The sequence below is a fragment of the Gossypium arboreum genome, chromosome 3 (genome assembly GCF_025698485.1).
Source record: "Gossypium arboreum isolate Shixiya-1 chromosome 3, ASM2569848v2, whole genome shotgun sequence".
NCBI classification, from domain to species: Eukaryota; Viridiplantae; Streptophyta; class Magnoliopsida; order Malvales; family Malvaceae; genus Gossypium; species Gossypium arboreum.
This window is the reverse complement of record NC_069072.1, coordinates 139,083,651-139,099,545: the sequence shown is the minus strand read 5'-3', so window position 1 is coordinate 139,099,545 and position 15,895 is coordinate 139,083,651. Positions and strand designations below refer to the sequence as shown.

General features: G+C 34.2%; 2 protein-coding genes across 8 annotated transcripts; both read right to left on the bottom strand.

Moving 5' to 3' along the window:
* Positions 1-207: 207 nt before the first annotated feature.
* Positions 208-4,399, bottom strand: LOC108476031 (putative zinc transporter At3g08650). Of its 7 annotated transcripts, none has more exons than XM_053026122.1 (7): positions 4,020-4,399; positions 3,694-3,866; positions 3,028-3,593; positions 2,580-2,864; positions 2,034-2,162; positions 1,578-1,675; positions 208-1,343 (listed from the first exon to the last, which is right to left on the bottom strand). In XM_053026122.1, exons 3-7 carry the CDS (start codon positions 3,487-3,489, stop codon positions 530-532), a joined length of 1,788 nt encoding a protein of 595 aa, XP_052882082.1. In that variant the 5' UTR covers positions 3,490-3,593; positions 3,694-3,866; positions 4,020-4,399; the 3' UTR covers positions 208-529. The 7 variants fall into 7 exon arrangements, with proteins under 7 accessions (XP_052882082.1, XP_052882084.1, XP_052882081.1 ...); XM_053026124.1 differs by having other exon boundaries at positions 3,806-3,866; positions 4,020-4,398; XM_053026121.1 differs by having other exon boundaries at positions 4,024-4,398.
* A 1,339-nt stretch (positions 4,400-5,738) lies between these two features.
* Positions 5,739-13,256, bottom strand: LOC108474635 (probable LRR receptor-like serine/threonine-protein kinase At1g06840). Its single transcript, XM_017776627.2, has 21 exons — positions 12,990-13,256; positions 12,777-12,901; positions 12,004-12,154; positions 11,807-11,878; positions 11,645-11,716; positions 11,392-11,535; positions 11,230-11,301; positions 11,069-11,140; positions 10,891-10,965; positions 10,560-10,628; positions 10,363-10,431; positions 10,130-10,201; positions 9,966-10,052; positions 9,771-9,839; positions 8,820-9,328; positions 8,530-8,688; positions 8,146-8,429; positions 7,921-7,972; positions 7,498-7,748; positions 6,750-6,884; positions 5,739-6,296 (listed from the first exon to the last, which is right to left on the bottom strand). The coding sequence occupies exons 2-21, from the start codon at positions 12,874-12,876 to the stop codon at positions 5,940-5,942; spliced, it is 2,871 nt and encodes a 956-aa protein (XP_017632116.1). The 5' UTR covers positions 12,877-12,901; positions 12,990-13,256; the 3' UTR covers positions 5,739-5,939.
* Between the last annotated feature and the right edge of the window lie 2,639 nt (positions 13,257-15,895).

Below are 15,895 nucleotides of genomic sequence, written 5' to 3'. Positions count from 1 at the left end.
GGGTGGATGAGATGTTTTCTGTTGCATTTTCTTGGTGATTTTTGTAGAAAGTGTCTTCCTTGAATTGAACTCATTTGGACAGTGATGCTTAGCAGCAAATAGTAGCCTTGGAAATGAAAAGCAGGTTTTGTTTTGGATCTTTCAATTCTTCTTTTACCCTATTTGAGAATAATATATAGATACATATATATACATATTACTATATCCTTAAGAAAGAACAAAAAGAAAGGGGAACTTTTTTGTATTCACCAGTGGGAGAATCTATGAACACTTTCTCTGTCTGTCTGTCAATCAATATAAACATTCTTAAAATCTTAGAGCCAAGGGCTCTCAAATGAAAATCCAAACGAGCAATGCCTTGGGATCCCCTTGTCTGTTAGAATGATTAAAACTAAAGCATACAATAGAATGAAACCCCCCATCCTCTCATGCTGAACTATAAATCCTATTGAGTCCTTCCCTTCATGACTGTGGAGCTAAACCGACCCGTAAAAACTAATGCAAAGGCCATACTCAAAGCACCATGATCTTATCTGACAGCCTCCGGAGCAGAATTGCAATAAGGTGTATGCAAGCAAACCAACTTGGTGCATGCTAAACAAAGAGTAGCAAAACCGACTCCAACAGCAAGACCGCAGCTGCTTTTTCGGATATCTAACCTTACTGCTCTTTGAACTATTCTAACAAAGCATGGGATCAATCCTCCACAGGCCAAAACCATCACATGGTCAAGACCACTGTAGTCAATTCCTGCCAATATTGCTCCAATTGCAGATATCGGGCCTATGAAGCCAATTAGAGCAGCTGCTGCAAGAGAGCCATACCAACTGCCAGTAGCTCCAAAGATGCAGCTGGCCACTGCTGCACCACGTGGAAGCCCGTGAAGGGATACAGGAAGGACCATGTGCCGGCCAAGTCCATAAGCTTTTGGTGCAGCCACTCCTAGTGCAAGCCCTTCAGCCAGAGCATGAAAAGCCACAGCTCCACACGCTAAAAATGACTGGAGAGTGAGAACACTCACCGGAAATCTTGTCACTGTTGGAAGGTCATTGGAAGAACTTCTTTTGTTACAAACAAGCAACAAAATAGAAGAGCTTGAAACATGGACAAATGCAGCTCCTACAGTTAGTAGCAACATAAGTGGTAAGAATCCCATTTTGGAAGACAATAGTAGTTGCAGTGGTCGCCAGGCACCAAGGATGAAGGCAATGCCAGATGCAGTACCCATGAGAAGGGCATGCTGAAGATGGAAAGCAAGAGCAAATGCAACAAGCACAAGGCCACCCAGTAAAGGTCCAAGGCCAAAAAGCAATGAAACAAAGAAGCCAGAAGCATCCTCAGAACTGGAAATTTAAAACAGTAGAATTTAGTCAATGAGACAAGTTAAAATGAAATCACAATATAGCAGCTAAGACTACGGCAGCATTTAAGAACAAAAGCAGATGGCCAGATTGTATCAAGGGGAACACACCCATATATCAAGCAAAAAGAAACCCAAAGAAGACGTATTTACTCATGCAATGATGTTATATCCGGTCATGCATTCTTCTCGACAAACAATAGTTCAGTTAACTCACTTGTAGTCATGAGTAAAGTTCTGGAACAGAGTGCTTAGAGCTTCCATAAATGCTACTGAAAGCGTAGCAGCTGATGCCACTGGAGTTGGCGAAGCTTCCTATTAAAAAAATGATGGAGAAGGGAAGACATCATTTCTCTAGAACAAAGAAGAAAGCATAAAAAAAAAAATTTAAACATGGTCGAACAAGATTAATCTTTCCAATTTACAAATTGCTGTTCAAATAAAGTTGTTTTATATAGCTTTTTAGGCTTTGCAGAAGAGAGACAGTGAAGAGGATGGCAGTAGTAGTTATGCATTACCATAGCTAGGTAAGTTCATTATAATAGTATACTGTGAACTAACCAATGAAGTGTTCTTCATAGGATACAAATCAAAATAGAACAAAAGGTCTAGAAAAATTATTGTAGATTGAAGATTCAAACATATATTTTTTAAGAGCAAGAATCACAATTACCTTAAATGCATCAGGGAGAACCTCAGCAACAACCATCCAGATCATACATCCAGCAGCAAAACCAGTACAAAAGGGCAGGAATTTATTAAATGCATCGGCGCACATAAAAGAAGGAACTGCAACAATTGGCTGGCAAAAATGTTTTGAAGAAAAAAATTAAAGGGAATAAACAACAAATTGAGGAAACTAACTTTACATAGAAATAATACTCAAATAAGAACAAAAGTTCAATCGGTGTACACAAACAACCTTAATATTTTATTTCTGTCATTCCTTTTGCCCATTGAACAGATAAAACCAAGTAGTCCTTCATTATTGCAATATAAATCAAGCATGCATTTGAAAGTTTACAAGTGGGTATTTTACTAATTTTCTGCTCACAATTATTCTCCATTGAAGTTATTTACCTCGTCTTTAATTTTAACCGACTTTTCTACTTCACAATATCTTCTTCTACGTTTCTTTTTCAACCTGATCTTGGAAGTTTCAATTTCATTTGATACAGACAGATATGCTCCCGACAACAGAATTAACATGATTAGGTACCTGCGGCAAGGATGTAATAATGCTCCATAGCATTGCATTCTGTGGAGAAACACCCCTTGATGCAAGAACTGTGCTCACAGCCAATCCCTCCGGTATGTTATGTACAGCTATGGCCAAAGTTACCAAAAGGCCTTGAGTAAAACCTTTAGAGCCGGCAAAGGAAACTCCAACACCAGAGCCCTCTCCAAATGAATGCAGTGTCATGATTCCAATAACAAGAACGACTTTAGTTGCATCTGCTCCTTTTATATCCAGCATACTTACTTCCCCATATTGTTCAAGAAACTGAAACCCAAAAATGTTAGGAGAAATATAAGACAAATTACAAGTTAAAAAGACAGCATTGTGTATGGCATGCAATATCAGCAGTCTAAACTCACTGAGAAGTAACAAGGATCCTAAAATAATTCTACAAACCGAAAAACTGATAAAGAGATATTGTGATCACCTTCTTACAAAGCAGAATAAAAACACCACCCGCCAAAATCCCAATAACAACCCAACTTCCAGCACCATGTTCTTGCCCTTCCTGTATGAGATCAAAACTTGCAGCCAACATGACACCAGCAGCCATTCCATTGCATATCCCAGCCCACTGAGGATCGAGTTCCACAAAGAAAAATGGAACTGCACCTAAACCAGTTGCTGCAGCCATTGCTAATGTCAAAAGGGCAACTGTGGACAGAGACACTCTGCTGTAACTGCCCTTCCAGTTACTCATTAAGTTGTTGTCATCCTTAAAACTTATGACTTTCTCCATACCAGTGCCATCTATAACATTGTTGCCTACATTATTGGGGGGAGATCTTATCCCTTTCGAAATTTCGCTTTGACCATCTGCTGTAGCGCATTCAAGTAACACAAAGATGAAGAACAAAGAGAGAAACAGATGCTTGACTCTAAACAGCATTGCTCTAATTTTTTTTCCAGAAATCTATCAACAATAATGAATGTTATTAGTCAAATAGAATCCCCCCTGGTGAAGCCAATCCTGCAGTAAGTTTGGAAACGCACCTGCGCAACATTAAAATGCAAAATTTTCATGTATCTGAAACAAAAATCCTTCACAAGTAATCCAAGGCTAAAATGAAATATTATCATAAAGTAATCGTACATAGTTATCTGAAAATTATTTCAATCCAGCAGAGGCTACCTGCCACAGAAATCCCCCCCCCCAAGAAAGAAACCCAAGCTAATTGATAAGATGAACAATCAAAGACACTAACATGAAGCAAGATCCTTAAGATTCCCCAATTCCCAAAGCCAAAGACAACCCTTTTTGGTATCCTATAGTGATGTAAAACACAAAATGAGTGAAGCAAATTTAATGGTGGGAAAGCAAAGGCCTGAATTTTGCAATCAAGGGGCAAAAACCAAAGTTTCAGAGAAGGACTAATTAATAATAAAGATATAAAAAAAAAAAGCGTAAAGGAAACTTACGGACCAAATGCAAAAGCGCTTCCAAACAAACAAAAAAAAGGAACGATCTTCAACGATTTCTTTATTTATTTAATTTTTCTGTTGATAATGCGAAGAAGAGACAATTGGGTTCCAGAGGAATAGACACTAACTATAACATAAAATAAAAGAAAAGGATTTAATAATAATTGTGAGCACGTTGTTTTCCAATTTCCAGCTGCTGAAACCCCCAGCCAGCCTTACCGATCGCTCCTTGAATCGGTGATGCTGAGGTGAGGGATCACTTTTGGATTTGAAATTTCACTGCTTTTTCAGTAAATTTAACCTACTATCATTTCACTACCATATCATATATTAGGGAATATTTTTTTCACTTAAAGAAAACTCAACTTCGAAATTAACTATTTCCATTTAGGTACCTAATTAACTTTGAAATTCAACTATTAGTACTTAACTTCAAAAATTTATAAAATGGTCACTATATTTATGTTACTAGATTTTTAAAATAGCTATTGTATAGTTTTCTTTTTTTGCATTGAGTGCATCAAGCGAAAGTTTTCATTCCGTTTCTTTTTTAGGATTTAATTTTTTTCATGAGACAACTTTGAATGTTACGATTCTACGAACTAAAATACAAACAATCCTTTTCTTCGATCTTGACACTATCAAATCGATTTAGACCTATGGTATGTTCTTCTACTTGTTGATAGGTATCGATCTACAATGCTAATCGCCAAATCAATGCATAAAGCTTACTAGTCCAATGACTTAAATAAAATCTTTCAAATGGTTTACTGACTTGAATAAAAACTTTCAAATAATTTAATAAATATTTTGTAACTTTTTAAAATTAAGTTATTAAAATATAAAATAAAATATTTCTTCCTCTTTTCTCTCTTCTTCCCCATTTTCTGTTAAAAACTGATATGATAGACAAAACAACTAAATAATGACACTTAACATTTACATACACATTGTATTGATGTACCAAAACTAACTTTGGATGAATTTTTTAACAAAAGAAGCGTCCATGACAGTTTTACCAATAAAAATATAAGACAACCCAAATTGAACACAAATTATTTTTAACTAATTCAATCCACTTATCTTTACTATTATAAGTCAATAAAACTCTTATTTATATCATGGTTCATTTTCACTCTCTACACCGCAAAGAAATCTATCATTCTCGTCTCACTCCCCCTCCCCTCCATTTGAGTCTATTGAATATTTTTTAGTTACTTAATTTTAGGGATGTACTAACAGAAGAGCTTGTTGAATATTAGGAGATATACTATACAACAAAATATCTTTTAAAAACATTATCGGACACTCCTCAAACTATTCAACTCATATCCAGAATTTATTAAATTGATAAATATATTCCAACATATGAGGTGTTATCTAATGGAAATTCATTTGTTGTAGAAATTAAGAGTTGGAAATGCAGTTGCAGACAAGGGAGGGGGTAGGGCGTGGGCAAGGGCCTTCCCCCTAAAACAGAAAATAAGTTTAAGTTTATAAAATCTTAAATTAATGTATAATAAAATTATAGTTTAATCCTCTCATAAATGTTATAATTTTAATTTAATTTTTTGAAAATCATAAAAATATAAACCGATATAAAATTCAAATTGCATTTTAGCTCTCAACCCAAAAAAGGAAAAAAAAAGCTTCACCTCTGCTTGTCGATAATGAGATTTAACATGTATTCCTTACTTACATGCCATATGAGTCATATTGTATAAGAAATTATGTAATTGATGCATCCAAGGAAAATGGCTATTATTTGTTGTACAATTCTGAAATGCCAACCATTCCTAGATTATCACATTACAGTCCTCTAGTATATTATGAAGAAAAATTGAAACTGGTTGTATATATTTACATATTATTAACAATGATAATAATACCAATAAGTTCACTTGTTGCCTATCACTGTCAACGGGGTGCAATGGAAGGAATTACACCACTAACAAGATCACTCCCTGTCACATTCAATGACGAAGCATATACCTCCCTGCTAGTGCCACCGTACGACGAGGACGATGTCAATGACTTGCCTGAATATAATTGAACCAACTCGGTTGATGAAGAAACCGAATCAGTTTCCGGCATCATTTTGAGTACGTATTCTAGTTGTCTCACCACATCCAACATAGACGGTCGCTTCTCTGGCTCGTCATTGCAGCAACTCAGGGCTAAACTTACCATTCTCTCCATACATTCAGCTGGATACCAACCCATTCTACTGTCTATTAAAGACAATACCATGCCCGATTCATGTGCTGTTTTCACCTGAGTTTTGTATTATACTAGCTTTAGCATCCACAACATCAATGAAAATTGTAAAGGTAAAAGTACCATGGAGGCCCCTATACTAGGATTCAGATTGCATTTTGCCTCCTTTACAAAAAATAGGTAAATTAATTCCTATATGAATTGGCTTTTTTTGTCAAAAATTTCATCCATTTGTGCTATTAAAAATTAGCATGGCTAACGAAACAACCAGATAAAGACAGTGCCACGTGTACTTCCACGTTGATAAATTGGGACCAATTTTTAACAGTAGAAATTGATGAAAATTTTAATAAAAGGAACAGTTTGCTCTTTGATCTAACAAACATGGATTAATTTGTTATTTTTGAACTGAGGAACAAAATGTAATCTGACTTCTAATATAGGTATTCCATAATACTTTTATCAATTGTAAAACATGCATCACAAATACTGTTGCAGCTATGAAAGTACCTCTCGGACAATGTTTTTGCCATGCCATATTGGATGCATACCCGTCAACAGTTCCAAGAAAACAACTCCAAGGCTATAAACATCACTTTTATCAGTCAACTTATGTGTCAAAAAGTATTCTGGATCAAGGTAACCCTGCATGCAACAAAAAAGCACTCAAGTAAAAACTCAGTAATGCAGTATTAATTGCCACTAATATGTGTTAAGTTCACTTCTAAAACAAGGGATACAATCAGAAAAGTATCATGGAACTCCTTGTACTAGGAGTTAGATTGCATCTTAACCCTTTTGCCCAAAAAATGTGTAAATTAGTCCTTGTACGTTAGATCAAATAGCAAACTGATAATTTCTATTAAAAATGTCATTCATTTTTATCGTTAAAGACTGCCAAGACTGATAGAATAATCAAATAGTTACACGTGTGACTCATTTTGACCTACAGGGACCAATTTGTAACAGTAGATGAAATTTTTAATAGGACCAGTTTGCTCTTTGATCTAATATATAGGGGCTAATTTGCCTATTCTCTGAGTAGAGGGGGCAAAATGCAATTTAACTCCTAATACAAGTGCTTCAATACAATCTGAACTTTATCCTTAACCAACAGTACAACCGAAATGGTGGAAGTATAATGTGAGGGAGATGACTCTTAGCTATATATTTCACTGTCTATTCCCACTTTAAGTGTAAGGCAACCTTTCCTGCAATATCTTCAAGGAGTCTTACATGCTAAACAGAGGTAACTTACCGGTGTTCCCTTCACAACCGTGGAAACATGATCCGGCACAGTCCCTTCTTCTTCCAGGACTGGAGCTAACCGTGAGAGACCAAAATCAGAAACTTTTGCATTAAGGTTGGAGTCCAGAAGAATGTTGGTGGCTTTGATATCTCGGTGGAATACTGGAGGATTTGCTTCAGTATGGAGATAAAGAATTCCTCTCGCTGAACCCAGTGCAATACGTAATCTCATTCCAAAATTCAGGGTGTTTTTAGCTTTAGCTGCATATATCATGGTTTAAATCAGTTTTATGATAGGAAAACATTATCTGCATCAACATACTCATGAGCTAAAAGAACTTTCATCAATAGCATTTGGGCAGCTCAATGTGAAAGATGCAAGTAAGAGCCTGATATAAAACTTGTACAGCAATGAATCCTGGAAAATTCATACCAGAAAGCCAGTCCCTCAAGGTGCCATTGGGCATGAACTCGTACACCAACATCTGCAAATGCACCAATAACCCAAGCATATGAATTATATCTTTGATTAAGTATACGTTATGTACCTAAAAGTTGATCAAGGCCCTCCTTAGGACACCAACAAAATGCACATGCAGACTCACACGCATAATCGACATAATACAGGTATTTAGGGGTTAGGACTAGAAGAATATACCTGTTCCCCTTCTTCATCACAGTATCCAACGAGTGAAACCAGGTTTCGGTGATGCAGCCTTGACAAAAGCTTTATCTCTGTCAAAAATTCTTTTTGTCCTTGCAATGATCCTTCTTCTGCACGTTTTATGGCAACAACTGTTTTGTCAGATAAAGTGCCTTTATACACTTTTCCATATCCTCCTTGTCCAACTTGAGTTGAGCTATTGAAATTGTCAGTAGCAAGTGCCGCTTCTTTAAATGTAAAGTCTCTCACTCCTTCAATTTTCATAGAAGCTTTCGTAGCTGCATAGTGTAACAATAAATTTAGGGACTCCTTTTCTAGTGATAATTGGAGGCTGTATCATTGATGGGAAAAAAAAATCTTAACTAGTAAGAAGCTTACATAAGCGTTTTCTTGACACTGCACGGTGGTGTCTAGCATATCTTCTTTTCATTAGAATTGTTATGATAACAGACGTTGCAACTGCACAGGCAACACCCCCGACTACAACCGCTACCACAATGCCCGTACTGATACCCTTATTTTCACTCCCAAAGTCAACTACAGCAATAACAGATCAAACAATGCATCTTTAATAATAATAATAAAATAATAATAATAATATACAATATGAGACTGTTGTAAAGCATATCTTCCATCAAGTATCGAGAAATGTGAAATGATGTACGTACTATTTGCATAAGGTCCTAGTAGAGTGAAGTTGAGCAACTCATATGGTCCAAAGAAGTCGCTACCACTAAAAGACCATGATGCATATATGTCCCTGATTCTCCGAACTTCGCTTTCATTAAAAGTATTAGAGGGGGTACTATTGACACTAGGAAAAAGCTTCAAATACATCCTTAGACGTGGTCCTTTGTCCCAAACGTATGTATCAATATACAGTTGATATAGGCTGAAGTTCAAAGAACTAGTCAAGTACACCTCAAAAGGTCGGATATATGGAGGAAAATAAGAAAAACTGGGGCTCTTTAGACGATATCCGATTCTAAGAGGAGCGGCACAGAAACATGGAACGGGAGATGCTGGGACATATTCGTAGCCCATGGGGCATGATTGACTTCGGCATTCCATTTTGGACCTATTTAAGTTTAGCATGTCATCCTCTCCGGGTTCAGATCCACAGAACAGGCTTATATTCAATGAGTTCGCATTTCGGCAGACAGGATTGCCTCCAAGCCTAAATAAAAACTGCTAAGATTATAAGGATTTGACAGAATAAATTAAAGACAAATTCATAAAAAGGGATGGTACTCTTTCTGGTAATCTGTCAATACTTCCTTACTACAAACGGTAGTAAAAGAATGGAAATCATTTAGGCATATAAGTGGGAAAACAGAAAATATGCTACAAGACTAAGATGAAATCCAGTTAACCAATGAGGATGCATTGAAAAATACAAAAGAAACAACAGGGCATGTCTTTAAAATTATGAGCCATTTCTAGCTTATGATGAATTTAACATTGCATTAGCAGTAAGTGTGGTTAGTCAACTGTCAAATCTTGAAGAATTTTGTGGGGCTGCTATTGTAGTATTTCAAGATCTGATAATGATCAAATTGAATTATCAAACCATTAGCTGACCTAGTTATAGCATGATACCAGTGAAATAAGAAGTTTACCTGAGGGTAACATTCACTGGAGGATTAAGATTTCCTTCAATCCTTGAGAATGAATTGTTTCTAAGATCACTGCATTTTGAATGTGCAAGTAAAGGAAAGCTATTACCGATGAATTCTATTTTAGTAACCACGATATGTTTGCAATAAGCATGAATACATAGTTTGTCAATGAAGTATAATGGTTTGAGATCTTACATATTAAGCTTAGCACTAGCATCGAAGGACATGTTCTGCCATATGTTGGTAGGTACAGGACCTGTCAGGAAATTATTCTGTAGTGATCTGCAATAAACCAGCATTTAGATTCTAGACTTTGCAAATATACATAGAAGTATTTTAGCATGCATATAGAATCTCACAGGGTCTGAAGTAAAGGAAGGTCCGAGAAACTTCCAGGAATAGATCCGTTTAGTTGGTTATATGAAAGATCACTGCAATTAACAAGAAATAATTTATTATCAGGAATTTGTCTTCCTTGCAACAGAAGGTAATTTCACAAGATTAAATCTATCATCCAGTGATGAAATGGGAAATCCAGATTGGAGCAGTTGAAACAAAACAATTGTTAAGCTCAAATTAGCAATTCAATTACATGGTTGTCATATTATGAGAAAGCTCATTTGATGGTATAGGTCCAGTAAGATGATTCCAGCTGAGATCCCTGCCACATGAATACAGCATCAACAATAGAAGTCAAGTTTGTTAGCTGCAACACGACGGAAATTTCCGCATTGAAAAAACGATATTAATGTAGATCACACAATAATTTGAACAGTAATCCTGACATACAGATAGCTAAGGTTCGATATCCTGCTAAGATCAGGAACTGCTCCCTGCAAGCTGCAATTTCTAAGACTTCTGAAAACCACCACAAGAAATCATATAGAATCAGTACTAATAAACAGATCATGCAACATATTGCTTGTACGATCTTTTCTAGTGCATTAAATACAAAAGACAGTCAAAGAAGGTATACAGAACCAGTACTCTATTGCCTGGTCCCTATGATTTTCTTAAAATCTTGAGTGGCACAATGAATAGTTACCTTTGTAAGCATAGACACTGAAATTGTTTCACTAAATAAACTGCAAGGCTAAGTAAATGGTTTACTAACACTCACAATTTTGTTAATTTGGAAAAGTTCCCATAAGAAGCTGGAATATCATATCCACTGAAGTTGTTGTTATCAAGTTGACTGCAGAGATGAAGAACACAATAAGTAGTAAGTTAAACCTGGAAGATAAGGAATCCACAAGTAATCACATAACGAGAAAGATTATTAAAGAAAAGACACATACAGTATGCGCAAATTTGGTAAGTTCGAAAACTCTGATGGAAGATATCCAGATAAGTTATTAGTATCCAAAAGCCTGCAGAGAATTGGAATTCTTAATTTTAATCACTCACCACAAACATAAATAGATAAATATAGACATGAGCATGTTTTATATGATCTTACACATGAAGCAAAGTGGATAATAGAGACAGCTCAAGGGGAATTTGACCACTAAGTGAGTTGTTGTTGAAGTGGCTGCACATTACAAACGAGCAGATAAATATCCACAGAAGTGTTAACCTCCTTATTAAGTTGAAATAGAATTTAGCTTGTAGATTCAATTACATATGTTTCACACTGCTCAAGTTAGCAAATGATTTTGGTATTTGACCAGATAGGTTGTTCTGGTCTATTTGAAATCTGTCCAGTTCTTGGAGGTAGCCAAGTTCATCTGGCAAAGAACCTGATAGGTTGTTCCCATTCAAGAGTCTGCAAACATAATGCCACCCAGAAAGTTAAAACTAAATATACATATATTCTTTGCTGACTCTAATCCCTATATTTAAGAGAAGAAGAAGGCATAAGAAAATCAACTTACAGGAGTCTTAAGGTAGAGAGATGTCCTATCTCCTTGGGTATACTACCCGTCAAATCATTCCACATGAAATCTCTTCAAGAAATTCAAAGAAAAGGTGTTAGTACAACTGGAATTTATCCGGAATGGTTAACAACATAACATGCACTTTATTTCACAACTCACAGTATTTCGAGATGATAAAGTTGGCCAAGTTCAGGTGCTAAAGTTCCAGAGAGATTCATATTTTGCAGCTGACTGCATCAATTTACAGAACAAACTTAAACATAACTTTGTCTACAACTTTTATATATATATATAATCAATAAAATGGATAATGTTGAAATGAAGAGAAAAGTAAATGTGGGAAAGAGAAAACACACAGTTCCTTAACATGTAAGTATCCATCATTGCCTTGATGATCAGAACATTCAACTCCAGTCCAGCTGGATGTACAAGGGTCCCCTTTGTTCCATTTTCTGAGACGGTTCAAGGGATCAACCAACTGCTTCTTCACCGCAAGCAACGCACTAACTGCAGTTCGGAAATTGAACATGTATATGCTGAGTCATAGAACAGAAATAAACTCGATCCCAAACAGTAACAAGGATGACACAATACCAGTATCTTGATTTATATATGTAATATCATACTCAATCAAGATGAGCTAGCATGAAAAAGTGTTGATATAAACATATATACATATAATTCATGGTGTGAACAATAGGAACCTTAAAGATGGAGCTTTAGATCAATTTGGGGTGTAATATAACATTCAATCAAGATGAGCTAGCATGAAAAAGTGTTGATATAAACATTTATACATATAATTCATGGTGTGAACAATAGGAACCTTAAAGATGGAGCTTTAGATCTATTTGGGGTGTAATATAACATTCAATCAAGATGAGCTAGCATGAAAAAGTGTAGATATAGACACACATACATAAACATATAATTCATGGTTTGAACAACTAAGAATGTTAAAGATGTAGCTTTAGGTCAATTTGGGGTGTAATATAACATTCAATCAAGATGAGCTAGCATGAAAAAGTGTTGTGATAGACATATACAAATACACATAATTCATGGTGTGAACAACTAGGAATCTTAAAAGATGGAAAATTAGGAGATGAAAACGAATAATAACTCAGACCTTCAGAAGGATCGGTAACAGGAGAGTCAGAAGCAAGAAGAAGGAGACAACCACACCATAGCCACAAGGCCAATAAGCATTCCTTTACTCTCATCATCATCTTCTTCGTAACCTTTCAACTTCAACTATCATCAAACACTCAAAAGTTATATGTTTACAGAAACACAAAAATCAACAATACCCAGAAAATAAAAATGATAAAACTTGACTAACCTCTTACTCGTTTATATTTAGTAGTAGCTAGGAGGGAAGAAAAGGAAGCAAAGGGAAGTCGTTTTAGGTCGACGAACAGCAGCTGTATAAAACACCAAATGAAATAATGAATGATGATGGAGATGGGTGTTGACTTTTTCCTAAACCCCATTGTTGTCATAGTTTGCTCATCCTCATTTAAGCAATATTCATAAAATCATCAAGACACATTTTTTAGTTTAGACATTATCTTTTGCAGATATTTCCTTGTTTCACATTAATATTATAAATATATGGTCGACATTGCCTTCCTCTTACAGCTCCCTACAAACCATTCAAAAAAACATAACATAAAAAAAATGATTATTTAATTTTTTGCCCTTAAACTTCGTAATTGGATTCACTTTGATACTATACTTTTTCTGTCAACAGGTAAAAGAATTGAAAGCTGCTCAAAACCAATAAATATTATAAACTAGAACAAAGTCACTAGTTGAATAAGTTGAACCAATTAAACCGATTAAATCCAGAATTAATGGTTTGACTGGTTTAACTACAAATTTAATTATTAAAACACTATATATGACACTCTAAAATTGTAACACTTCATCAGCTAAAAATTTATATATCTTTTAATTTTAAAGTAATGTTCTAACACAATTTCAGAAGTCACCTTATCAAACTTTTGTACTTTTCAAGTCCTGGAATCAAAACGAATTTACTTACTAATTTCATATACCAAAATGGACTTAATTGTAAAATTTAAAAACTAAGGTCAAGTCAAAAGCATTGAATTGACTTGAAGGTTAAGGTTTAAGGATATACGGCCGTACCATTACCGTGATTGGATAGTATTTATTTTTATTTTTTATGATAAGGTGATGAATTAAATTTAAACCCTGCTTGAAAAAGAAATACAAACCAATGAGTCGATAAATAAGAGAGTATTACTGTTCAAGGTTGAACTTAAAATTTATATTAATTAAAAGTTTGAATAACTTTTTTATTAATCATTTATTGAGATTTTGATTTTTTTCAAGCAATTCAACACCTTATAATAGTCAATTTATAAAAACAATATCAGGGTTAGGTTACGTGATGGAAAAGTTTCAAGCTTTTATTATTATTATTATTCAATTTGAAAATGGTAAATCATCTCAATTAGTTTAATCTTACTGATATTAATACATATTATTTCTATTATTATTACATTAAAATAAGTATGATTAGCAGAATAATTAAATAGTGACACGCTAATGTATAAAAAGATAAATTTTTATTGATAAATATAAATAATTTTTTAAAATTAATTTATTCTTTTACTTAATATATAAAACTACTAATATATCCGCTTTTAATATCATCTTCTCTGTCATGTAAAAACAAACAGAGCAACGTATGATCCAAGTAATGAGAGGATAGAAACAAAGCATTTTGTTGTTGAAATTAATGCAGATTCAACATCATCATTACATATGGGATCACCTCATGCCTGAGATATAGGAGAAGGGGGCGGCTGTGGGGAGCCATCCCCCTCAAAATTTGCTCTTTAAATCTAATTTATCTCCTTCAAAATAATAAAATTTAAGGTGAAAGTCCATGACATGTGAGCTGTTGAACCACCCTCAGCAGTTATGCGTTGGGAGATGGCAAATGGGATCATTTAATAAGTAAAAACATAAAGGAAACATTCACACTAATGGCATAATGATATATTTGGTCCTCCAATTTTATAATAAAAATCATTTTAGTCTTTTATTTAATTTCTTTTGACTCGAAATTGTATTGTTTGTCAAATCATACCAAAATAAATGAAAAAAATTAACATTTGTTAACTTGTGCTTACATGGCATACACGTAGATTGGCACATAAATGCTATATCGATAATTAATTATTTTTTAAAATTTAAAAATTATTTAAAAGGTATAAAATTTATACAAAAATATTTAAAAAATATTTATTTAAATATTTTTATTTTTTAAAAATTAATTACTTTCTAACATGTCATGCAAGTGGACTACTATGTCAAGAAAGTTAATAGACGTTAATTTGCCCATCTATTTTGGGATGGTTTGATAAATAATACAAGTTTAAAAGCTAAAGAAAACGAAAAATAAAATAAAAGACTAAAATAATTTTTTTATAAAATTAGAGTATCAAATAAATCATTATATTTAATTGAATTAAAATTTTTGTTGACTTGCATGCACATTCATTAATTTCCTAATGTCCCAATCCTCTTGGAAACCCAAGGAAAAGTCTAATGCATGCCTTATGACAAACAATTTAGATCATATCGTGAAAGAAAAACACTACACATAATAATGGAAACCACAGCCAAATTTGTATGCCCCTTATCACAAATTCATCTCCATGTCCCAATCCTCTTGGAAACCCAAAGAAAAGTCTAATGCATGCCTTACGACAAACAATTTAGATCATATCATGAAAGAAAAACACGACACATAATGATGGAAACCACAACCAAATTTGCATGCCCCTTATCACAAATTCATCTCCATGTCTCCTTAGAGTTTACATCATATCATTTATTTTGATAAAAGTATTATTAATATTTAAAAAATTTAACTATTATACATTAGATTGAAAAATAAATTTATTTTTTCATTGAAAATTTTATCCATTTATATTGTTAAAAACTAGCAGATTGATAGAATAATTAGATAGTGACACATGACATGCCACGTATACCTCATACTGAGGTATAGTGACCAATTTTTAACACTAGAAATTGAAGAATTTTTAATAAAATGATCATTTTACTCTTTAATCTAATATATATACTAATTTATCGAACAGTTCTTTAAAATCATTGACGACAACAATAATAAGCAAGCTTTCACAAACAAGGCAAATATTGTAACTATATATGGTAAATTTGAGTTAGAGCTGGCGGATGGCCCGG